This window comes from Chenopodium album, chromosome 20, assembly GCF_948465745.1.
Source record: "Chenopodium album chromosome 20, dcCheAlbu1.1, whole genome shotgun sequence".
Lineage (NCBI taxonomy): Eukaryota > Viridiplantae > Streptophyta > Magnoliopsida > Caryophyllales > Amaranthaceae > Chenopodium > Chenopodium album.
In genome coordinates, this window is record NC_137853.1 from 28,090,384 (window position 1) to 28,115,641 (window position 25,258).

At 36.3% G+C, this 25,258-nt stretch overlaps 2 protein-coding genes and 1 long non-coding RNA gene across 3 annotated transcripts; 1 reads left to right on the forward strand and 2 right to left on the reverse strand.

The window, feature by feature from the left end:
* Window positions 1-10,691: 10,691 nt before the first annotated feature.
* LOC145596963 (uncharacterized) lies at window positions 10,692-11,114 on the reverse strand. The gene has a single exon (XM_081653150.1). The coding sequence runs from the start codon at window positions 11,112-11,114 to the stop codon at window positions 10,692-10,694; it is 423 nt and encodes a 140-aa protein (XP_081509276.1).
* Window positions 11,115-13,175: 2,061 nt separating this feature from the next.
* Window positions 13,176-14,681, reverse strand: LOC145599279 (uncharacterized). The gene is made up of 2 exons (XR_014103719.1): window positions 14,491-14,681; window positions 13,176-13,673 (listed from the first exon to the last, which is right to left on the reverse strand). It is a non-coding gene; the product is annotated as an uncharacterized LOC145599279 (long non-coding RNA).
* An 8,897-nt stretch (window positions 14,682-23,578) lies between these two features.
* Window positions 23,579-25,250, forward strand: LOC145596964 (uncharacterized). The gene is made up of 4 exons (XM_081653151.1): window positions 23,579-23,753; window positions 23,889-24,023; window positions 24,127-24,259; window positions 24,320-25,250. The coding sequence occupies exons 1-4, from the start codon at window positions 23,579-23,581 to the stop codon at window positions 25,248-25,250; spliced, it is 1,374 nt and encodes a 457-aa protein (XP_081509277.1).
* Window positions 25,251-25,258: the final 8 nt, after the last annotated feature.

A 25,258-nucleotide genomic window follows, 5' to 3' on the forward strand; every position in this document is an offset into this window, starting at 1 on the left:
ATCATCATGTTAATAATAAAGCTAACATGGCACTAACATGCTATTAAAAATAATAAAAGGCATCCTAAACATGATACTAGAAAGCAATAAAAACATCCTAACATGATACTAGGAATTAATCAATAATAAACATGCTTTCTACATTGTGAAAGAAATAGAGAGTAAGCTAATCTACTTAATTTGAAGCCTCGTACCTCTTTCTAATAAAAAAATACACAAGTTAGTAAACTTCAATGAAAATAATAAAGAATAATTAAAGAATTAAATTGAAATCAAATTAAAGTTTTGACTAGATTTGGACCAAACCCTCAGAAAATATCAAACCTTGCACGTCTAGGGCGAAGGCAACTTCGAACTTGGCTAGGTGATTCTAAGTCTTGTGAATACGGTATATTGTTTGTAAAAAGGTTGGTTTAGAAAGAGGGAGAGAGAATAAGAAAACATATATTGCTCAAGAAAGAATAGAGAGAATTCATCAATAAAAAAGAGGTCGAGGACCCTATTTATAAGAAAACAGTCCGGAAAAACATAGAATTTGATAAGGAATAAAACTCCACTCTGTCGCTAACAAACCGACCTTGTCGCCAGAAATTTATCTTGTCGCAAGGCGACAGGGTCTGTCGCAAGGCGACAAACCTGTCGTTTGGCGACAGAGACAGTTTTTGCGGATTTTGTTTTATCATATCTTTTGATGTAGAAGTCCAAATAAGTCATATAATATGTCGTTGGAAAGCTCTTGAAGTCTACTTTCTAATGCAATTATAATCAGATTAAAATATTGTGTAGATAAAAAGATATGGCCGAAATAGTGAAAGGGTGTCAGTGTTGGATAAAGTTTCGTATTCCTTTCATATCTTTTTCGTTATAGCTCGGAATTAATATTATAATATATCATTGGAAAGATAATTTCAAGATCTATCCAACCATATTAAAATTTGGATAAAATATATGAGGCACGAAAATAATATGTGACTGTCTTTGAACATGTTTAAATTCAAATAAAATTAGGACTTTAAAAAAGGAAAGTTTTATTTAAATTCAAACTCTATGATCTTATCTTTTCAAAAAAGGATAATTAAGATATTTTAGAAATTTATAGAAGCTTCTAATCAATCCTAATTACTTTAGGAATAGGATTAAACCTTTGGACCCTCCTCATGATCATTGGGTCGTAGATAAAATCCGGTTTGGGCCCAGTTTAGTATTTTGGCCATAACTTCCTCATTATTCATCGGAATTGGGCATATAATATATCGTTGGAAAGGTCTTTTAAAGCCCCATCCAACTACACCATTATTGGACCCTTATCATGGACCAAACTAAACAATATTGGACGTTTTCATAAAATAGAGTGGGTTTTCGAAAGCAGAAAGAAGGATTTTAATAAAAACTAACCGCAACACTTGACTTTTCCACACTTTCACCTCATTCGATTATGGTTCGACGCAAAAGGTATTCATCACTGGGTTTGGTTTTGGGGATACACAAATGGGTGTCTACAGAAGCCCCCACTTTGACTGAGTTTGGAGAAACTTAGGTTTCGAAAACAAAAGTCAAAGTAGCGATAGGGACGGAAAATGATTCAGAACGTTCTGCGATCCCAAATCATTCTTATAACGCCGATACCTGTAAAACAATCATTAGTTAAAATAGATAAAAGAGTTAAGAAACGCGTATCTTGCACCGTCGAGCACACTTCTCTGAGGTAACCGTCTTGTTGTTGCATTTTGCTTTGACGACCTTCCACAAGCTAGAGAACGCCATCTTTGAAGGTAGCATTCCGTCGTCATCTTCAATATTTCTTGGTGACAATCCTCTACAGTATCTCGGGAACATCGTCGAAAATAACTGTACGTTGTTATCTTCAGGGTTGTGGCAGTATGTCGCCACGGTAGTACGTCGTCGCTATAGACAATCTCTTCTTTACCTTGAGGGACCGTTGAAGGTGACCATATCTTGTCATCTTCAAAATTTGTGACAACTCTCCACATCCTAGGGAACGTTGTCTATCATTGCTGCTACATCTCGAGCTTTTCTTTAAATCATGGTGACAACTTTCCCAATCATAGCGAAATGTCGTCGAAGACCGCCTCATCACAAACCGCTCTTCTCAAATATAGGTGACAACTTCCACAATCTTAGCGAATGTCGTCGAAGACCGCCTCATCACGAACCGCTCTTCTTAAAAATCGGTGACAACTTCCACAATCTTAGCGAATGTCGTCGAAGACCGCCCATCTCGTGCTATCTTCTCAAATCTTGATGACAACTTCCACAATCTTAGCGAAGGTCGTCGAAGATCGCCCATCTCGTGCTATCTTCTCAAATCAAGTGATAACCTTCACAATCTTAGCGAAAGCTATCAGAGACCGCTTCATCTTGAATCGTTCTTCTCAAATCTAATAATAACCTCCCCAATCATAGTGAAAGCTATTGAAGGTCGCTTCATCTTGAACCGTCCTTCTCAAATCCAAGTGAGACCCTTTAAATTTTAAAGCCCCCCTGTTGAAAGCTTCGTCTTCTTGAATCTTCAAATCTTCTTCCATCCTAGGAAATCGTTGTGAACCGTTACATCGGTGCTTGCGATGAGCCAATGCTTAGGCGCTTTAAGCTAAGTGAGACGATCTTTTGTCAGGTTGATCACTCATTGCGATTGTAATCGAGCCGACTACTTAATCATATCAAATTGCTTAGAGGGGCTAACTGGCATATTAAGGAACCCGAAATTGCTGAACCAGGTCTATATGACCACATCATGAAGCCACGTGAACTGTCGCCACACCAGCGCAAGCCAAAAGTGCTTGTCGCCACAATATCGCTCTGTCGCCAGGCGACAACCTTGTCGTTTGGCGACAGATTTCTTTTTCAATTCTGCTGCTGCTGTTCATTGCCTGGTTTCGCTCCGAACTTTCAATTTGGCCGTTTCCTTACAACCAAATCTGCTCAAATCTTTTGCAAATTAAAGCTCTTCATCTCCATATAATTTTGCTCAAACTTCTCTCATCTTGAAAGAATCTCATATATCTATATTTGCGATTTTTCGAAAAAATCCGGGAATATTGCTGCTCACTGTAATGTACCTGCATTTATATTTCAGACTATAGGACTTTGCTAATCTTTTATTATCTTAGGGTTGACCTAAGTCTTAGTGTCGCTTGACTCACTAACTTGACATGACTCGACTCAAAGCGTTTGACACATGTGTTAGACTCAACTCGATGTGATATGACACGACATGACTCAATGTGTGCGACTCATTAAAAATTTTCCGTCATTTTTGTGGAGGGTACCGACTTTCTCCCGAAAAAGAAAAACGTGATAAAGAATCAAAGTGTTTGATGGTGCATGTCGAATAAGCTTAGGCAAGTATATGCGTTCGATATTGTCCCTCAAGGTGCAAGGATTAATTCATCCTAAACTATCTTAGTTGACTCGATTATGAAAGCATTTAGGTAACTTAGGCACAGAGGCTAAGCACTTCATACTTTGATACAATGATGATTATAAGTGATGAGTGATGTGATATGACAAAGCATGCTTTAACGTTATGTTAAGATTTCATGACGAAAGGTTTCTAATTGGAAGTGTATTTGGTCATGTATCCGTGATGTGTGTGAAAGTGACACTAAGATTAGGCTGCAAAGGCTAACGGTGTGGAAAAGTATTATTTGATAAGAGTCAAATAATGATGACTCTTAGGCTAGGTAGGCTAATGATGTAAGGATCAAGCCCCCAAGTCTAGCTCTAAGTAAATAGGGATGAGCATAGGAAATCCCTTGATATGATCACAGTGTAAGTGTGTGAATGTGAATAAAAATGCATTTTTATTATGGCCGCACCCCAATATGAGGTTGCCTACGTATCCGTTAGGAATCAGGCCAAACGTAGCTCTAGCCGAACCTCGCACAAGTGTGTGTATACCTCAAAAAGATCTTTTAAGGGTTGTAACGTGGTTAGGCTAAAGGTTAGAGAAGAAGGGGATAAAGGCTCAAGACCCTAAATAAGCCCCCAAGGTGTGCAACCTTGCTTTTGAATCTTTTTTATTTTTATGCTTGAGTTTTCTCACTTTTGAGCTCTCTTTCTTTTTTTTTTTTATTTTTTTTTGCTCTTTTTATTTTTTTTTGCTTTTGCATTTTTTCATATTCGCATTTTTTTATAAGTGGGGGCAATCTCGATCATGCGGCTTATCACTCACTTGGCATTCATGTTTCTCAGGCACGGTACCGAGCACTCGATAAGAGACGTAATCTGAGACGTGTTCTTATCAAAGATATTTTTATATCAAAGACATTGGAACACTTGCCCTTTTGTACACTTTTATTATTTTTATATTTTTCACTTTATTCTTTTGAGATTACTCAAGCTTTTCATATTTGTAAATTGCATAAGTTACACACCATCCCATCCCAAGATGAGGTAGATGTGGGTTGAAGAAAGAAAGGTCTATCGTTAGACGAGGCTCAAAGTATTTTATCAAAAACGGATTGTATATTTGAAGTGTAAAAGGTAAAAGTGATAAGATATGGCTACAAGAGGTGCCTAAAATCATTGGTATACCTTGTGCTTAGTTCGACCTTGATTTTTTTTTTTTTTTTTTTTTTTTTTTTTTGACAATGCAATGCAATGATCATATGCAAGAAAATAAAATGCTCATTTTATTAAAAGGAAAAAAGTAAATGAAAGTCCTACAAAGTAAAAACTAGGGGAAAATGAAAGGTGCCTATGCTAGACTTTATTGGGGAAAGAAATAAAAAAAAGAAATAGAAAAAAGAGGTCACGAAATCTTGTCGTTGAAGCTCGCCTCTTGTCTTGTGCTTTATCATCACCCGGTCTTCTTGCCGACTGGAGGTATAGGAAGCTTGTTATTGTCGATCAAATATTGGATGGCCTCCTTTAGCTTCCAACAGCTCTCAGTAGTATGACCCCTACCTTGATGGTACTTACAATGTGCATCTAGATTCCAACTAGGCAATCTCTTTTCAGGTGCGGGATCTTGAATAGGTCCAATGGGAGTAATGAGCCCCTTAGTATGGAGTCGATCGAAGGCAACATCATAGCTCATCCCAATAGGAGTGAATTATTTCCTTAATTCTTTCTTAGATTCTTGGTTATTCATGGCTAAGACTTCATTGGGGTCAAAGGTACTAACATTGTTGCTAGAGTGGGTGTTTTCGGAAGAAGAAGGATTGTCGTTCTTCTTTCCTTTCCAGCCACTGTGGTTACTATTGTTAGTAGCTTTTTGTTTTGCAAGGTCATCTTCAATCTCTATGCCTATGTCGTAGACTGCCTTGAAAGTGTTCAAGTTGTGTTGATATCTCAAATGCTTCGAATACTTCTCTTATAAATTCTTGATAAACAACCTCACAGACTCCTTCTCAGTAGGGACTTCAATCATATTAGCGGATGTTTCCCTCCACTTGTTGAAAAAGGAAGTGAAACTTTCATTTTCTTTTTGTCTTAGCATCTCAAGCTGTCTATGGTCAGTTTCAACTTGAATGTTACATTTATATCTATTGATGAAAGCATTTTTTATTTCTTCCCAATTGGAGGTCTTCTCTTTGTCAAGAGAAAAGTACCACTGTTGACACACAACTTCTAATGATAAAGAGAATAAAGAATGAAATGCCTTCTTATCCATTCCCTTAATATTCATTATGGTTTCAAAAGCTCTTAAATGAAAATAAGGGTTGTCCATAGGCTTGAATTTAGGGATGTCATTGGCATTGAACTTCTGCGGAAGAAGATCCTTATCCACCGAGACCCCTTGTGAACTAATGCCCTGGAACCTATAATCATTAGATAGTTTACTCAAAATTTCCTGGATAAGGTTCATTTGTTGTTGTTTTGCAGGGTCATTAACTTGAAGAGTTAAACCCTTCAATATCTCAGCCAAGTTAGCTACCTCTCCCTTAACTTCATTGAGTTCTTCTTGACTTGCCATTATCTTCCTAGCTCTCTTTTTCCTACCAATGGGTTTGTCAAAAAGTGCTACTTGAATGTAAGTGTTGTCCTTTATTAATCGCCCTTCTCTCCTTGACCAAGTACTGTAGAAAGGGAAATTAGGGATAAGTTTTATACCAATTATTTTGACTCAAGCTTTATTCAACATGCAATAGATGGGAAAAGATTATGGAAGAGTGAGAAGTATGATATGCATGGGGAAAGAATTTAGTGAGTGGGAAGATGATGGAGATGGAGAAATATGGAAGAATTAGGAATAGAATGGACCACCAACTCAAATGACGGAAAAACGACTCATGCATGAACCTAAGACATGGTCATGGTGATATGTACAAAGTGTGTGCTAAGACTAATGAGTGTTGGTGACATGTTAAGACTTGTGTCATGACCATGTGGCTAGACTATGTGACTAGACTTAAGCAAAGACTAAATTAAGATTTCACGTATATGCATTAAACTGGACAGGCTGTGGTATTTTAGTCATAACTTTTAATCTGTGACTCTGATTGGGACGAAACCAACGCCAAATTAAAGATAAAACTCGGGGCTACAGATCCATAGGTTATACGACTCATGGTTCTTCTTAGAACTTCGGATATGACCAAAACAATTTGACGCATGTGCAGTATACGGGAATAAAAATCCGGGTTGACTAAAAGGAACTATGACTCGATTTTAGGCTTATTCATTAGTTTAAATTAATTAATTAATTAATTAAACAAAGTCTTTTAGTCATTAGTCAATTTTTTTAGTCTTAATCACAAGTCAAACAAACGGTTAGCACATATATAGTATGCACAAGCAAGGATGCACAAGTAGTTCACATAGTCACAAAATGATGCAATGAGTTTGCAACCTAACCATGGCTCTAGTTCTCTAAAGTTCAAGGATATGGGTTAAGTAAAAAAGGGTCCATGGTTATGAGTCCGGATGCATCGTGCACAAGCCTAACTGTGAAGGGTTGGCGCGGATGGATGGGACCCCGCGAGTTCGTGATGAAATCGAACTCGACTCCATGGTTTGGTGGATTCACAAACTTGCATGTACCCGTTGTTGCACATATAGTAGATTCAATTTGGCAGATGAAGCGTGAAACCCCAGAGGGTTATGTCCATATGTAGAACACATATGGGTTCAGAAAAGTGAGAAAAGAACTCAATCAATAAGTAGAATCGAGCCAACAGTACTAGAAATGGTCAAAACAAGAAGGCAGATCCCTGGCTCGGTATTGGAAGAACTTGGCGCCAGACTACAGGGACTGTCGCCGCAAAAGAACCCCTGTCGCCAAGCGACAGAACTGTCGCCAGGCGACAGAAGCTCTTTACAGGCGACAAGCCCTGTTTTCTAGATGCTAGTTCCTACATGCCTTGGCAAGTATCTGTGTTCTTAGAATTTTCCAGATTTCGCAGCGTTATTTCAATTCTAGTTGTGAAAGAAATTTCTCAAATTTCCTACGTGTAAAAATTCTATGTTTTGACTCATTGGTCTCCCCCAATGAGAACCTTTTAATGCATATGACAATAATGTTAATCAAATTACGCACATGAAATTCTTAGAATTTTTCGAGTCTCATCCGCTCATTCTAAACAATTGCCAAAATAAATTTCAGGAATATAAATAGAAATCCTCCCCAGTGGAGTCGCCAAAAACTGTAGGGAATATTTCAAGCATTATGATCCCAAGCTTGAACCCCACTGTGATCATACACTAAATTATGGTGGCGTCCAAAGGGAAAGAAAAGAGAGCAAAAGAGTCGCCAACAAGTTTTAGGAACTTGTAAACCAAAAACGATCCAGGAGATCGTCAACTCCATAAGGTCTTGAACCAAACAGGGTTCGGGGATGAGGGTACGAATCCAATCTACAAAAGAAAGGACCCGCCCTATAAAATAGGCCTCTACTTTGTTTTACTCGTATTCATGTGCGCTTTTCGACTAACATGCAAACATTATATTAATCCTAAACCCGTTTATCTATGTTGGTTGAATATTAATGCTCAAATAAATCTATTATTGGCGATCACTTGTATTAAAATCATATTAGCCTAAACCAAATTATTAATTATCTTATTAAGCGTGATTTCAAGTACAAATTCCCTTTAACAAGCATAAAAGGCGTGATCAAGCAATAACAACAAAATATAATATCAAGCAACATAAATCATAATCATAAATAATCATAATAACAATAACAATCATCATGTTAATAATAAAGCTAACATGGCACTAACATGCTATTAGAAATAATAAAAGGCATCCTAAACATGATGCTAGAAAGCAATAAAAACATCCTAACATGATACTAGGAATTAATCAATAATAAACATGCTTTCTACATTGTGAAAGAAATAGAGAGTAAGCTAATCTACTTACTTTGAAGCCTCATACCTCTTTCTAATAACAAAATACACAAGTTAGTAAACTTCAATGAAAATAATAAAGAATAATTAAAGAATTAAATTGAAATCAAATTAAAGTTTTGACTAGATTTGGACCAAACCCTCAGAAAATATCAAACCTTGCACGTCTAGGGCGAAGGCAACTTCGAACTTGGCTAGGTGATTCTAAGTCTTGTGAATGCGGTATATTGTTTGTAAAAAGGTTGGTTTAGAAAGAGGGAGAGAGAATAAGAAAGCATATATTGCTCAAGAAAGAAAAGAGAGAATTCATCAATAAAAAAGAGGTCGAGGACCCTATTTATAAGAAAACAGTCCGGAAAATCATAGAATTTGATAAGGAATAAAACTCCACTCTGTCGCTAACAAACCGACCTTGTCGCCAGAAATTTATCTTGTTGCAAGGCGACAAACCTGTCGTTTGGCGACAGAGACAGTTTTTGCGGATTTTGTTTTTATCATATCTTTTGATCTAGAAGTCCAAATAAGTCATATAATATGTCGTTGGAAAGCTCTTGAAGTCTACTTTCCGCAAATTTTTTTTTTTGGGTATTAACAACTATTGCCACCGGTTAACCGGTGGCAATGTACATGTAAATATATTTATATATATATATATATATATATTTTTGCTTTTATTTGGGTTTAGTATACTCAGAAATATCATAATCAAAATGTACCAAAAACACTCAAAATCAACAAAAATATAATTTTCATTTAATTGTTATTGTACAATACCAAGATATAAAAAAAATTACAAGACATAAAAAAAATTACAACATAAAAATCGAACAATAAAATTACAACTCAGAAATTAAAAAAAAAAAAAAATTACAACTTAGAAATAAAAAAAAAAAAAATTACAACATCAACATAAAAAATTACAACATTAAAAAACAATATTCCAAAATCAATGTCTTCAATCCTTGTTGCATCAATTAACACCTGCATCAATTAAATCCAGCAATTAATAAAACTCACAAAAAAATGCGAAAAAAACCACATTTACGAATTACAAAAAAATTTCGACAAACCCAGAAAAAACAGATTTACGAAACCCAGAAAAAACCCAGAAAATTTTCGAAATCAATCAAACACAGAAGATTTTCGAAGATTAATTAACCCCAGAAAAATTTCGAAATCAATTAAACTCATAAACCTAGAAAAATCCATTCCAATTTTGGCAAAATAACAAAAACCCACCCACCTTAAACCACCACCAAAAACCACCACATCCCACGAATTGGATTTAAAAAACCTAGGAAAATTCGATCTAAAAAACCCAGAAAAATTCAATTTAAAAAACCCAGATAAATTTGTTTTTTAACCTAGAAAAACCAAGAAGAAATCGAATAAAATCGATTAAGATCGAATAAAGATCGAATTTAAATCGATTAAAATCAAATTAAAATCGATTAAAATCAAACACTAACCTCGATTAAAGTCGGTTTTGCTCATGCATGTGTTTGTGGTGTTATTATAGCAGTGGTGGTGTTATTGTTTCGGTGGTGGTGTTATGTTGCGGTGGTGGTGGAAAAATTGGTGGTGGTCGTGGTGGAGAGGGTGGTGAGACGAGACGAGGGAGAGGAGATAGAAGGAGAGACGAGGGAGAGGAAAGGAGAGATAAGAGGACGGCGGTGAGACCGAGAGATGGAGAATGGAGAGGAGAGAGGAGAGATCGAGAATGGAGAATGCAGAGGAGAGATGGAGAATGCAGAGGAGAGATCGAGAATGGAGATGGAGAGGAGAGATGGAGAATGCAGAGGAGAGATCGAGAATGGAGATGGAGAGGAGAGATGGAGAATGCAGAGGAGAGAGGAGAGATCGAGAATGGAGAGGAGAGAGGAGGCTGCGTGAATGGGCTAGGTAGGGTTAGGGGGTTTATATATGGGTGTTTTTTTTATTTAATAAAAGGCCATCGGTTTGAACCGGTGGGAATAATGGGTTTCCCACCGGTTTGGTTTGAACCGGTGGCAAAAATCACCCATCAAAATCCCGCCTATTTTTCTCCCTATTTTCCCCACCGGTTTTTGAAAACCAGTGGCCTTAGGGCGGTGCCAATCTTATTTTTTCACCTAGTGTTCATTAGTAGTGTGGTCGATATCTGAATGGAAATCACACCATCTGGACGGATCTTTCTTCTCTCCAGGCTTGTCACTCCTCCTGGGCCATTGCACAGTATCTCCTGCAGATATGTCAGGAACTTAGGTGGGAGTTCAGAATCTTCCCTCCAATCAGAAAATTCTCCTTCGACAGCATTGACTGATCCCTCATCAAAGCGTGAACGCTGATACGACTTGAATCGATGATCTCTTCTAGGAAAATTGTTGCTCCTTTCATGGCTGGCGATCTGGCTCGGGGGTCTTTCTTACATACGCGTCTTCCTCGAATCTGACTTGAGCCATAGCTTTGGCTTGCACATCTTCAAAGGTTGTACAGGGATATTTGGTCAACTCCTTGTAGAGCTCACTATGGTCTAGCAGTCCTCTTCTGAACACTTCGATTGTTGTGGGAGCATCACACTTGTGTATCCCAATCTTTTCCCTGTTGAACTTGTTGAGAAAATCCCTCAAGGATTCACCGTGTCTCTGCACAACACGGTATAGATCTGAAGATTGCTTCTCTATTTTCTTGCTGCTGGAAAACTGGATCTTGAATAGGTTCACCATTCTTGCAAAAGATCGGATTGTTCCATTATCTAAATTAATGAACCAAGTTAGAGCTGTACCTGATAGTGTGGCTCCAAAGCCTTTGCACATGATAGCCTATCTGATGTCTCTAGGGATTGAGCTTGTCATCATCTTCTGCTTGTAAAGGGACACGTGCTCATCAGGGTCTGTTGTTCCGTCATACATAGCCATGTTGGGTGTGTTGAATCTCTTTGGCACTTCTACCATGGCAATCTCTTCTGAGAAAGGAGACTCTATATAGCCATCAGACGCCTCTTCCTCCATGGGCTTTGGCATTCTAGGAATCTTGGTGATCTTGGCCTCAATTGCTTTGAGGTACTCTTTGACCACCTTTTCTATCTTCCCTTCCTTGGCTCCTTCCTGACTGTTCTTCCTGTGAATTCCTGCATCCAAAGAGTCTAGATCCAGGGCTGTTTCCCTGGTGTTAGATCCTTTTTTCCCCGTTAGGGGTATGAAAAGTTCTTGACATATCAAGCTGCATGGCTATACTTTCAGTGCTCTTTCTGGTGTTAACGGTTTTAGATGCAACTGATTGTATTTGGCTACAGAGGGCTTCATTTTGTTTGGTGAGACTGGTAAGTTTGGCTTCGGTTTGAACCTTTTGGGCCAACAGTGTTTCAATTTGGCTTTTTTGCTGGTCTAAGGTTTGACGGAATGCATTCATTCCCTCATTGATTTCGGCCATGGTAAATGGTACTTAGTGCCCAGTCATGGTGTTTGTCTTGGTTTTTGGCAAATTGGTAGGTTAATTGATTATCAGCCCCACGGTGGGCGCCAAATTGTTTAGGCAAATCTCAGTAAGGGCATCTAAGAATTTGCTAGGATTGAGGGGTAATAACAATCATTCTACCAATAGCATATAAAACAACTAAGAACGATGATAAAACAATAAGTAATCAATAAGTAAGCAGTAAATATTCAATTATATAAAGAAGATGAGTTTAGAGATACAATACTGAGTAAGGGCAAGCCTCCTTGTTCAATAGGGATGCAATTCCGTAGATAAAAGTAGAGTAATTCGCTTATATTTAAGTATGTGCGTGCGTACATCAGTGCTAAAATGCCTAATTCTGCTTATTTATACCTAGGGATCTCTAGGGTTTACAAATATATTCAGAATATATTTGAAATGTATAAGATTTTCTTGATTTATCTTGTTCCCTGTTCTATAGGTGTATCTTTGGCAACTGTCTCCTTGATTGATATGCTTTGGTGCTGCTTTCCTTGTTTATTCCAGTCAAGCCGTTTTGCATATTCTTGCTGATATATTGATCTTGGACTGATACCCTAAGTATAATGGGTCGTGTGGTAATACGGGCCCAACACAAAATAACCATGATCCACCACCACGAACACCACGCGCCACTAAGGAAGGTGCGTGGATCTTAATTTAATCTACATTTAGAAATATCTTGTTTACTTTAACTACTTTCAATCTATCTTCCCCCCTTCTCTAAACCTTGCAAACCCCATATCCCTTAATACTTTCGTTCATCATGGACTCCTCTCTACCTTAAACCCTTTGCCATCGATGCCACTACAACAACCAACACAACATCAACGCTGCTAGCAGCACCCCTTACTCTCCTCTCTTCTAAACTGCACCACAATCTCCTCCTTGTAGCCCCACACATCTTTGAAAAGGACATTTTTTTCAAGATTAATGGAAGACTTATAAGAATAGCACGCATAGATTAGAATTCTTCTGTGAAAAAATCAAACTTATATACTTATATGAAATTTTGATCTACTTTACATAATTCAATAATGGAATGCAGCTCGAATTTGGTAATATCACGTTATCCATGAGAAACTGTAACCAGGAAAACAAATGAGGATAACTACAAAATAGCATACATCTACATTATTTACCCATCCATTCTTTATTGGTATATAATTGGTACTTTTGCCGCATTACTCAAAACAACAGAATGTAAGTGCCATATTCATATGAACAAGATGCTTGGTGCTTATGCTAGTAGTATGTGAGTACTCATATATCATAGACATTAATCTCATGAATCAGAAGCCAACTATATATATATATATATATATATATATATATATATATATATATATATATATATATATATATACACACACACGTGGTGGTTCCGCTGAAAACAGGGCTTATGCTGAAAACAACAAATCTCAACCATTCATTATTAGCACAAAAGATCAGACGGTTTAAAAGGTCACTATACACAAAATAAAGGTCATTATATACAAAAATAAGGTATCTACATGAATGTTACAATATTTAAATTAAGATTGCTATATACACAATAGTTACGCATTCCTGCAACAACCAACAGCCACCTTCATTCACCTAGCCAGCCGTAAGCACTCCTATTTACCACAAGATACTTATCAAGCATCGATCACAATTAGCCTTAAGCACTCCTACTGTAGGTGCCTTCTAGCTCTTTGACTTACTTCTAGGAGAGGGTTTTCTAACCCATAAATCTTATCAGAGTACTTATCAAAATCCCCCACAAGTCGTAGGGTTCTCTCAATAATAACAGGATGATGAGGAGTGTCCTTGTTATTGAATATCTTATCATTCCTACAACCCCAAATATACCACATTAGAGCCACGCCTTTTCGCACCAATTTGGGATTAAATTTCTGCAAGAAAACAGAAAACAATCATGTTTTGCTCCTTATGACAGCCAAACAATTGTGTGTAATTAGCTGCATCCCACAAGTCTTTGACAGCGACACAATCAAACACAACGTGTGTGTGTCTAATTCTGTCATTGCAAGCTGCATTTTGTCCAATTCTCCATTTCAATTAAAATCAACAAAAACAAATATGCTCAATTCAAATCAATCAAGCATCTTAATATCAAAAATTAAACGTGATTATCTTAATTTAAACTATTCTCATCATAATCAAACATCCATTTTACTAAATTTACCCAAACTTAATTTAATAAAATCAATAACACAAAAATCGCGTTACCAAGAAGGTGAAGAACAACAACAAGAGTAGAATTTCGAGCAAAAATTACACATAAAAACCTAATTTACTAAAATCAAGCAAAATTAAACAAAATACAGTTAAAAAATACTCATATAAAATTGAAACATCCAAATCAAATTGAAAATTTCTCAATAAAAAACGACCTAAATTACACAAAAATCATTAGACTAAACTCAAAATTACATTTATGCATCTCAAACTACTTCGACAAAACTAAAATTTAAATCGAAAATCAAAATTCAAATCGTAAAATCAATTTGATATCAAACAATAAATTATAGAAAATAAAAAATTTAAACGGAAAACCTAAATTTAACATGATAGCTCAAATACAATGATAGGAAGAAATTAATGAGATTACAAACATAAATTCACTAATTCAGAGCTAAAATAAAGAAAATTCACTCAAATGAGGCTAAACTGATAAAAGAATTAGCAAAATTATAAACGATTACTCACTTGAATTGATAGATAGTAGACGATAATCAACAAATTTGATGAAGAATCGAATTAATTACAAGATTTACAACTGTGATTTGAAGAAGTAGAATGTAATTTGAAGAAGAATGGGGAAATTAGGAGAGAGAAAGGTTGCGCATGCAAATGAAGGAGGAGAGAGAAACTATATGCTTTAGTCTGAAATTGTGGGAAAAAACCCATCCGTAAGATATGATTAGTCAAAGATTGATTATAATCTACGGTCAAGATTTGTTGTTTTCAGTTTTCAGCTTAAGTTTTGTTTTCACATGATCCACTCCATATATATATATATATATATATATATATATATATATATATATATATATATATAGGAAGGCTCATGTAAGAACCATCCTCTTTTATAAGAGTTAAAATTTAGAACATAAAGAGTGTTCTCACATAAGAAAAATTCTCACATAAGATAAATTCTCACGAGAGCCTCTCGTGAGAATTTTTCTTATGTGAGAATTTTTTCTTATGTGAGAACACTCTTTATGTTCTAAGTTTTTACTCGCATGTTCTAAGTTTTAAATCTAGTGTTCTAAACTTTTCCTTAGGTGTTCTAAATTAAATCAAATGTTCTAATTTATTACTCACATGTTCTAAATCATAAATTAGTCAAGTTTGATGTCATAAATTTTAAATAACTTCGTTCCAAAATTTTAACTTATATGTTCTAAATTTTAAAACGTGTGTTCTAAGATTTTTAATTATATGTTCCAGATTTTAAAGCGTATGTTCTCATTTTTTACACGTATGTTCTAAATTCTTTACTCACAATTTCTATATTCTATATCAATTTGTTCTAAATTTTTATTCACATGTTTATAATCTTAAATCAGATGTTATAAATTTTACTCATATGTTTAAAATTTCATAAAACAAATTTTATAAATTTTTAATCACTTGTTCTAATTCTTAAATCAGATGTTCTAAACATATTACTTACACAAATGTTCTAAATTATTACTCATGTGTTTAAAATTTTAATTTGAGTCACGTGTTCTAAATTTTAACTCGCATGTTCTAAATTTTTATTCACATGTTCTAAATTTTAAATCAGTTCTCATATAAGTATGAATTCTCACATATGGACCTATTCTCACCGGATCCCTCCCCTATATATATATATATATATATATATATATATATATATATATATATATATATATATATATATATATATATATATATATATATATATATATATACATATATATATATATATACATCTTTTATGAGTTTTTTTTAGCAGTTTTCTTCCATATTTTTTTTCTATCCTTTCTCGTGATGAGTGGGTGGTATATATGTAGGAGCAAATGGGAGCTAAAATACAAAATACAAAGAATATACTGCTTATACGAAATAAATACACAAGATACAGGAGTTAGGTAGAAATTGTAACCAAATTTCGTCTTAATGAGGTAGAGGACAAATAGAATTAGCCTACTACTTCATGCAAAACTTAATTATTAATTGACTAAACAAACAACAATATTATTAATGACTAAAAATGATTAAAAGTACTAATATAATTTTAATACAATTATTATTTGGTACTACTTTCCTTTGAAGAGTGTATTTCCTTGTACTTACTCTTCGTATTTCAAACTTACCATAGCCAAATCAGACTATTACAAAACCCACTTATTAGAAAATAATTAGGAGAAAATGTTGTTTGCCATTGATTGTGGATAGTCATATCACTTTACCTTTTGGGAAGAAACATAGCTCAGTGATACAACGTATTGCCATATCACACCATTTTCTGATTTTCGTTGCTAAATTACAACCATGGCTTACCATTTTCTTCCTCTGCATGGATTTGACATATCAAATGAGTGATAATGGCAGAGGCATCTTTGCTTAGAGTCACTCTTTTACTGTCGAATATTGTCGTCATTGCAATAATCAGGAAGAGAAATAGCATGCATACCTTACACTTATTATTTCTGAGTGTATGGAACAGAGAAAAGATGAGTCATGAAGGTATAACTGTAATGGTGTTTTGGTGAGGATTTGAAAGGAAGGAAGAAGATGAAAAATGAAGTAGTAGTACGTTAATCACAAAATTCCATCTAATAAAAAGACATTTTATGAGTAAAAGATAACAAATTAAATAAAAAAAAATTAAATAAAAAAATTGGGAGTGGGGGAGCCGTGACTTTAGTTAGCTTTGGTAATTGAATTTGTATGCATGCATTACATGCATGCTTTGATAATGTAATGCATGTTGTTTCATTATCAAAGTATGCTCATTTGTCCTTTATGGTTTTTGTTTTGAAACAATTTCCCTTTTATTTTTTTTATGTATCCCTAAACCTAAAAAAGCACCAAGCATCATTTTTTCCCCCTCCTTATGAATAGTGTTCTGACCATATTGCCCCTGTATTTGTTCTAGAAATTCCTTATTTAGTGCGTTCCCCAAATTACCCTCATAAATATGTCATGTGCTGCTGAACATTTCTGCCCAGAGTGCCCCTGCTTTTGTGTGAGGACTTTCTTTGTCAATAGTGTCATGCCCACATTGCCCTTCTGTATTTGTGCATGTGAGGGTGTATGTGGTCCCTCAAAAGTGTCCACGTTATATTTCTAAATCTAAAAGAAAACACGTGTTGCGGGCTGCGTCAGCTGTCTTCTTCCTCAGCCTGACAATGGAGGTTATTTGGAGTTCATAACTGCTTCTTTGAGGGCGAGATTGCTAGGGAGAGCAGGAGGTTAGTCTTAAATTAGTTATTGTGCGGAATAGCCGTGATAATTATGAAGCTCATTCTGGGCGCAATTTTGCTATTTCCAAGTACACGGGTAGTTGATGCTTGGTGAGAAATTGGTGGAGTAATTAGGAGTTAATTCCTTGATTAGTTTTGCGAGCGTTGTTGTTGAAATTTACCCAAACAATTGCGAACTTATTATGTGCGCAATTCTACCATTATGCAGGCCATGTTCAGTCCACTTATTGCTGCTTTCTAGCCTTCTTCATTGGTTGTCCAATTTATTCAGATTTATTAGTGCATGTCCGTTTATAAGTAAGTTCCCAATTGCTTAGTGACCCATTCTTTTACAGCTTTGTTAGGTGTTACTCTGCAAAAGTGGGTTGCTAATGTGCTGCTTGATTAATTACCTGTAACTTGTTTAACTGTGTTATTGGTTTTGGAAGGGGTTAAAATGGGTAATTGATAATTAGATTATTTAAATACTTATTAAGTTATGAGAGTGTTCAGTTAATTATTTTAAATAAGTAACACTGACATTTGATTCTGCCTGTTCAGCAGAACATTCTTTGGACCAGTGGGTTTTCGATACTCATTTTACTTGGACTATGAAGCTGAAGCATTGCATTACACACTGGTCTGTCTTTGTTTACAATGGGTAAGAGCATTACTCTTTTAAAGAAGCTTATTTGGTTTTGGGGCAGTGGGTCTGGCTGCTTGTTTAGTGATAATGAGCTTGTAAGGTTGTCATTAATCAACGCATGCTTACTTTATTGTAGGCTTTAATAGGTGAACTCAATTACCTGTTGTGTTTTGCTGAACCTTTTTCTCTTTATTTTGTCTTCTACTGCTTTGCTGGTTAATAAATACAGGGGGGTTTATTTGGTTTCCTGCATATGCATTATACAGCTCAGATTTCATGGGGATTGTATTAGAGGTAATGCAGAAATTAGATCTACAATTTGCTTGTGTTGGTCAAGAGAACTACAACATCCAAGATCTGACTATGAAAACTGAACAATTAATAACTTGCTTTGGAACATTGATCTTAGATTATGTGCACTGAGAACAGTTACCTTGACTTGCTATGCTATCTTGGTTGGTGGTTCACTGATTGTTAACTATTCACCCCAAAAATTGAATGTTGGACTTGCAGAAACTTACTCGTAGATCTATTTTTTGTGTAATTGTAATCTTATTTTGCTAAAGACAATAATTGTGTGGGTACAAGATTGGCTACCATATGCTACCATATGTTGTGCTTGCCTCTTGATGAGTTATTATGGCCTTGCTAGGGAACAATTACAAGTTTACTGTTGTTGCATATTTTTTACAAATATCTTTTAACTTAATTGGTTATTATTTTATTTTGAGAAAAAGTTTTTTTTTGGAAAATAGATCTATGTTCATGCATGGATATAGATCTGCTTGCAAATTTGTTTAATCGGTCAAATTAGTTGAGAAAATTAAAGAAGCAGTAAAAGAGTTTGGGAGAATCATGAGTTAGAGTGCTTGCAAATTGTGCATTATTTAACAGTCTTTATAGATTATTTTGATGAAATGCTAAATTTCCTGTTTTGGTTGTGGCTTCATCTTGTGTAGAGTTATGACCTTGCAATGGCTGCAGATGAAGTTCCTGTTGTGAGTATTTCTGAAACCTTTCTATGTATACCTGATTTGGCTCATGTGTTTGTTTAGTTGTTGTTTTAAGCTGATGCTAAATTTGCTATGTTCATTTCACATTTTTTCACTTGTTAAATAAGCTAGCAGTATGCCTTGTATGAATGTGGTTTTATTGTCCCTATTGATGCATTGTGTGGGTTCAAGATTGGCTATCATGGGTTTGTTGAGGGGATGCATTGTGTTAGCAAAGTGATGCTAAGATAGGTAGCTTGATTCTGTGTTATGCTACCTTTATTGTTTTTCCTTATTTGCTGGATCATGTTGCATGTCTTAGCTGCTTATAATTAGCTGAATATATATGAGGTAGCTGTTTTTTTTTAAAAAAATGCAGTTCCTTTGGCTAGTTTAGCATGATACCGTGTTCTTAGATGCTTTTATAAATTGCGTATGTGCTTAGTTTATTATGGCTAGGGTATAGCATTACAGTGTTCTTGTGGAATGTGTTTGCCTTTTAAAAAATGTAGCTTAGGTTATTAGATGTCTACGCTAGAATCAGTTGCATACGTACTTTTCTCATGTCATGGGTGTGCACACAGGTGGGTGGGCATGAAACTCGGAAAGTTTCTATTTCTTTTACCCACCTCCTCCATCAGGTTGTTGCGTACCTGAAACTTCCTATGCCAGCTTACTATTTGGTGGATGTGGGGAAGAATGCTGTGAAGATTGTCATGGAAACTGATCCAAGTTTAGGTCCTTCTGTGTATGAAGGCGGTCCTGCTACAACAGTAAGGGAATCCCGGGAAAAGGCTGCTGAAAATGTTGTCCGTGCTCTTCGGATGGAATTCAGTATTCAGGTTGAGGACTTCACTTCTAGGAAAATCAGAAGACTCGAACGCGCTGAGTTTTTGTATCAGATGAAGCGTATTGAACTAGAAGCAATTGAAAGAGGGACAGGGCAGGTTCTAGTGAAGTGGCCGGCTGTACCTGATCATAAGCGTCGAAAGAAATATGTTTGCATTTATTACATGGATGTTTTGCACACCCTGTCTTTCGAAACCAAAGCACGTATTTCTGAAGTTGACACTTTTAATGTTGGCCCTGGAAAATTTGTATCATGGGTGACAGTTTTGGATCTTCTGTTGCTACTGGAGTGGAGTGTTTCTTTAGTGCTGTGCGTGCTAACTTGAAAGCAACTAAGCAAGATGCAGCTAGGAAGGCTGTTGATTTCATACGTACTGCATAGAATCTTGACATGGTTGATCTGAATTATGGAAATGGGATTTATGCTGGCATAAAATGCTCCCTGGCTAGAGAGAGCTATTTAGCAGCCAAAGAACGTGTGTTGGGAATTCAAGGTGCTCTTCAGTTAGCTCCTTTTTTAGTCGAGGAAAGTTGTGTTACACCTAAGTCTGCTGTCCATAGGATTCCAGCACTTACTCTTCCTCCACCGCCACCTCACAAGCCAAGATCAAGGCCATCCTTCAGCGCTCGCTATACTAGCCATCTCTCACCTACACCAGCTGAGTTAGACAGCTTCTTCAAGCGTAGAAAGTTTGAATAGTGTGCTGCTGCATTTCACATAGAGCATAGCTTTGCATTCTCAGTTTTTAAGTACGCTTTGTTTGTTAAGGTTTATAGTTATGGTCTGATTCTGTTTTACTGTACTTCTGTGTACATGTAGTTGGCAAAGACTGGTATTCTATCATTTTACCATTAGGTTTATAGTTTAAATTGCTCTATGTGTACCTGTAATTGGCAAAACTGTTGTACTGCTTTTGCTTCGTATAATGTATTGCAGACTTTTGTGGTTAATCAATGATATAAATTTGTTTTGCCATGCTTTACAATATTTGAGTGCTTATTTTAAAAGGTTACCAGAGTATTTGTATTTAGTACTTTGCTGTTTATGTTTTTGGTTTGTTGCTAAACCATAATACGCAGACACTGGTTTTGGCCAAAATAGATGGCTAATGTGACCAATTTGCATTTCTTCCCAATCCCAGGTTTAATTAGGTGCTTTCCTTCCAGCACAGTTTGTTTGCTTCGCAGCTAAACTCCTGCTTTCAACTGTTTGTGGTGCACCAACCTTTTACTGCTACCATGAGTACTATTGCTATCTCTTGCTAAATCTGATAGTTATTTATATGCCTACACCAGCTCATCAATAAGACAATACACCTAGAAAGAGATTTTTTGGGGAGTGACTCTGAATATCTTAAATTGTATTACAGATCGCTGCTTAGTTGGTAAGAAGGGTCCTGCAAAAACTAGGACTAGCAAACGTTTACAGGGCTTACAAGCTCTGTCTGGGACACCTATTTCAATAAGGTCATTTGTTGTTCTGGTTGCAAATCTACCCTGCTAATTTACTCACAGTGTTCGTTCAAAATTTTTTCCCCATTCATTTAAATTCCCTATTCTCTTGTATCATACAGAGAACCTAATGAGGCATGCTTAGCCAGAGGTGATCAATTGTCTGCCGGGTTGCTGAACAGAGGTAAAAGTAAGCACAATTATATATTTCTTGGATACGTGCTATGGCTCTGAACTGTAAAGATCTTAGATTGATACTCATAGGACATGCTAAATGAACACTCCTAACTATAAACCACAGTCTTGAATTATGCATTGCTTTATTGCTGTACTTAGATAACATGGTCTTTTGATTACAGGCCCTCATGTCTTGCCTGTTAATGCACCTGAATTGAATAGTGCACAACCTGCCAGTGAGGTTACTGGGAGGCCACTTTTAGACCGGTGCATGCTGTATCAGAATACTACTAATAATCCGAGAACTAGCAAACGCAAGCGAGCAATTGCTTCTATGTCTGAACCACCTGTTCCTATAAGGTCTCACTGCTTCTATTTGTCACTAAGACACATATTTTTTTTCTATTTAATTGTTAACAACAACACTTCTTTAGCATTGATTGGTTGCTGTGAATATAGGGAAATAGGTGAAACTAGTGAACAAGGCAAAACAAGGAACCCACAGTTGAAGAGATCACAAACTAAGACAACCAGTAAGTGTGCATGGTATAGTTCAGAATAGCATATCATATGGACTTAATAATAACCTCTTCAGATTTGCATTTGTGCTGTTACAACAAATCGAACAATTTTCTCCTGGCAACTCTATAACCCAGCATCATCAAGATCTAGAGTAGAGGCTATTCATACATTATAAAGTAGCAAAATCTAAAATGGCTTACAACATAACAAAAACAAGCTAAAATTAAGAGTGCACAATTCCCTGCCAACATTAAGATCATAATAACCATTCTTCATTGTTAAGGCATTTACATGAAGATCCCATAAAATTCTTTTTTTGTGTACTATATCACTGTTCGCTTCATTGGCTTCGGCAATGTCTTTGTTCACATTTTCCTGAGCTATTCCAGCATCCTCATCATTAACAGCAATGGTAGCATCTTCATTGCAGCTTCTGTTCAGCATTTCGCTATTTCTTATCTGCACAGCAGGTGCAAATTCACCAGCTTCGCTTGCAGCATTCTTTCTAGCTTTTTTCCCTTTACCAAGCTTCCTGATCTTTATAACCTCAGCTGATATCTCATTTAATTTCCTCTTTAGCTTTGTTATCCTCTTTTCTGCATCAGAATGAACAGACATGGCATTAGATAATTTGCCCTATATATTAGCTTCCCTTAACTCTAGCACTCGAAGCCTAGCTTCAATATCATGATTCTGCATTATTGGAAATTTATCCCCATCTCCTTCCATATTCATTTTAATTTTTTTTTTTTAAAAAAGGGTGATTTTAAATCTACACCACAACTAGCTCAGCCAAAGGTCAGTAAGTTAGCCTGTGGAAACAAAATACAATTTAAAGTGACATCTTCCCTTTTATAATGAAATTCATATTAGGTGTTAATACTGAAAATAGACTTCTGCAGTATAGCTTTTTAACAGCAAGCTAAGCTTTGACACAACAGCTATTTAATGATTGTTGTCCATGAGACAAAAGGTTGACATACAAACACTTTATATATGCAGTGACCACTATTAATGCTATCTTAACAACAAAAATGTACACATCACCTTTTCAGTTAGTTTTTAGATGCCTAATTGCTTAGACCTTGCTTCTGACATTTAAATTTCACAGAAACTGCTGCTGATCTTTCTCAAAAGAAAGTGGTGAAGAAGCCCACTGTTAAGAAGACAAGTAGGTTTTCCTGTCCATATCTTCTTAATTTTTTTTTGTACTGTTACAAACCAATACATTGATGTGGCAATTGCTCCATGCATAGCAGAACCCCCAGCTTCTATGGTTGGTCTCAAATTACCAACTGCTCCTCTGAAGCTTAAAGCACCTAGGTATTGTGGGCACTGTAATGCAAAAAAATTTCAGCATGAGTCACTGCATTTCTGTTGTGGAAATGGATCAATTGAATTAGCAGCTAATGAGTATCCTCCTGCATTATATAGACTCTTAACATTTGATGAAGATGATGCACAACACTTTAGACAATATATCCGCTTATATAATAACTTATTTGCATTTAGCTCATTGGGTGGCAAGTATGATGCAGATACAAACAAAGGAATTTATGTCTTTAAATTGCATGGCCAGATTTACCATAACTTGCCTGATTTTAATCCCTGGCGATAAAGGCCCTAGATATTTACAACTCTATTTTTATGATGGCCAATTTGAAGCAACTGCTAGGAAAGACTGTTTTAAACAAATTAGACAGCATATTATAAATATACTTATGGAGGTAACTGAGCATAATCCATACGCTCGTTTTTTCAGATCTTTGAGAGAAATTGACATAGAAGAAGACACACAAATTTTGATCAACAAAAACACTGTTGTAGACCAACGCACCTATAATGCTCCTACAACAGATGAGGTGGCTGTGATCTGGCCTGACGATACATCGTCAAGTGAGTCCAGCAGCCCATACATTGTTGTCAGAGGAAAATCAAACGATCCTCATCGTATATACCATCATTACGGATGTTATGATCCTCTGTAGTACCCACTGTTATTTCCTTATGGTGATTGTGGTTGGAGTCAAGGTATAGCTAAAGGTAGAGGCGCATCTCAGGAGCAAGCAAACTCTGCTATGGCTTCCGCAATACATACAGAGGAACATGTGCTCGAACAGGCTGCAATACACACAGAGGAAGATGTGCTTGAACAGGAAGCAACACGTAAGCTTTTAAAATAAGTGATAAACTTGCTTGTTTTCATCATACCTCTTAGCCTATCATTGTGTGCCTTATCTGACAACCATTGCAAACATCCTGATTTCAGGTCTGGCAGATGCAAGTGGCACTTCAGCTAGGCATGTTTCACCTCGTGAATATTATGCTTACAAGTTGCAATCTCTGACAAACAACATGCTTCTTAGAGCAGGCCAGTGTCTTCAGCAATATATAGTTGATATGTATGTGAAGATTGAAAATACTCGCCTAGATTTTTTCTGACATAATTAACATGCAATCAGAGCTGATTTGTACCAGGGGATCTTAGACTCAATTGAGAGTGGCGAAACAAATCCCATGAATGTTGGCCGGCGAGTTATATTACCTCCAACTTTTATTGGTGGTCCACGAGACATGAAGTGCCGCTACTTAAATGCAATGGCTTTGGTTCAGCGATTCGGTAAGCCAGATCTATTTGTCATAATGACTTGCAACGCTAATTGGCCGGAGATTAAGGCAGAACTGGCTCCTGGGGAAGCAGCTCAGAACCGGCCAGATCTTGTTGCTCGTGTTTTCCGGGCAAAGTTGATCTGCTTGAAAAAACAAATAATGAAGAAGCATATTTTTGGAAAAGTTGCGGCTATGATATATGTGGTTGAATTCCAAAAAAGGGGACTGCCTCATGCACACTTTCTCATTATCTTAAAACCAGGCTGCAAGATCCAAAATCCTACGGATTTTGATCGCTTTGTCTCTGCAGAGCTGCCACCTCACAGCTCCCCAGAACTTCGGAAGATTGTGGTACGGCATATGATGCATGGGCCATGTGGAGAAATTAACCCTGAATGTGCATGCATGACTACAAAGCTCAATTCTCCCCTGTCTTGTAAATATGGTTATCCGAAGCATTTTTTACATGAAACAACGAATCACGATGATGGATATCCCATGTACAAAAGAAGAGATATGGGAGAAAGTGTCCGAATAAGGGGTGCAAGCCTTGATAACCGCTGGGTCATTCCATACAATCCATACCTTTCAATGTTATTTGATTGCCATTTGAATGTAGAAGTGTGCTCATCCATTAAAGCTGTGAAGTATCTGTACAAGTATGTTTATAAGGGTCATGATAGGGTTTCTTTCAATGTAGTTGGTACAGAAAAAAATTCTGAAGATGAAATAGAGAGGTTTCAGTCTGGCCGATGGGTGTCACCATGTGAGGCAGCTTGGTGAATTTTTTC

What these genes read in the sequence shown, in the direction of transcription:
- LOC145596963 (XM_081653150.1), bottom strand. Translation starts at nt 11,114, where the DNA reads ATGTGCAAAGGCTTTGGAGCCACACTATCAGGTACAGCTCTAACTTGG.
- LOC145596964 (XM_081653151.1), top strand. Translation starts at nt 23,579, where the DNA reads ATGGAGGTAACTGAGCATAATCCATACGCTCGTTTTTTCAGATCTTTG. An exon ending in GCCTGACGATACATCGTCAA is followed by an intron (nt 23,754 to 23,888) that starts GTGAGTCCAGCA and finishes GTTGGAGTCAAG; the next exon opens with GTATAGCTAAAGGTAGAGGC. An exon ending in GCTTGAACAGGAAGCAACAC is followed by an intron (nt 24,024 to 24,126) that starts GTAAGCTTTTAA and finishes TCCTGATTTCAG; the next exon opens with GTCTGGCAGATGCAAGTGGC.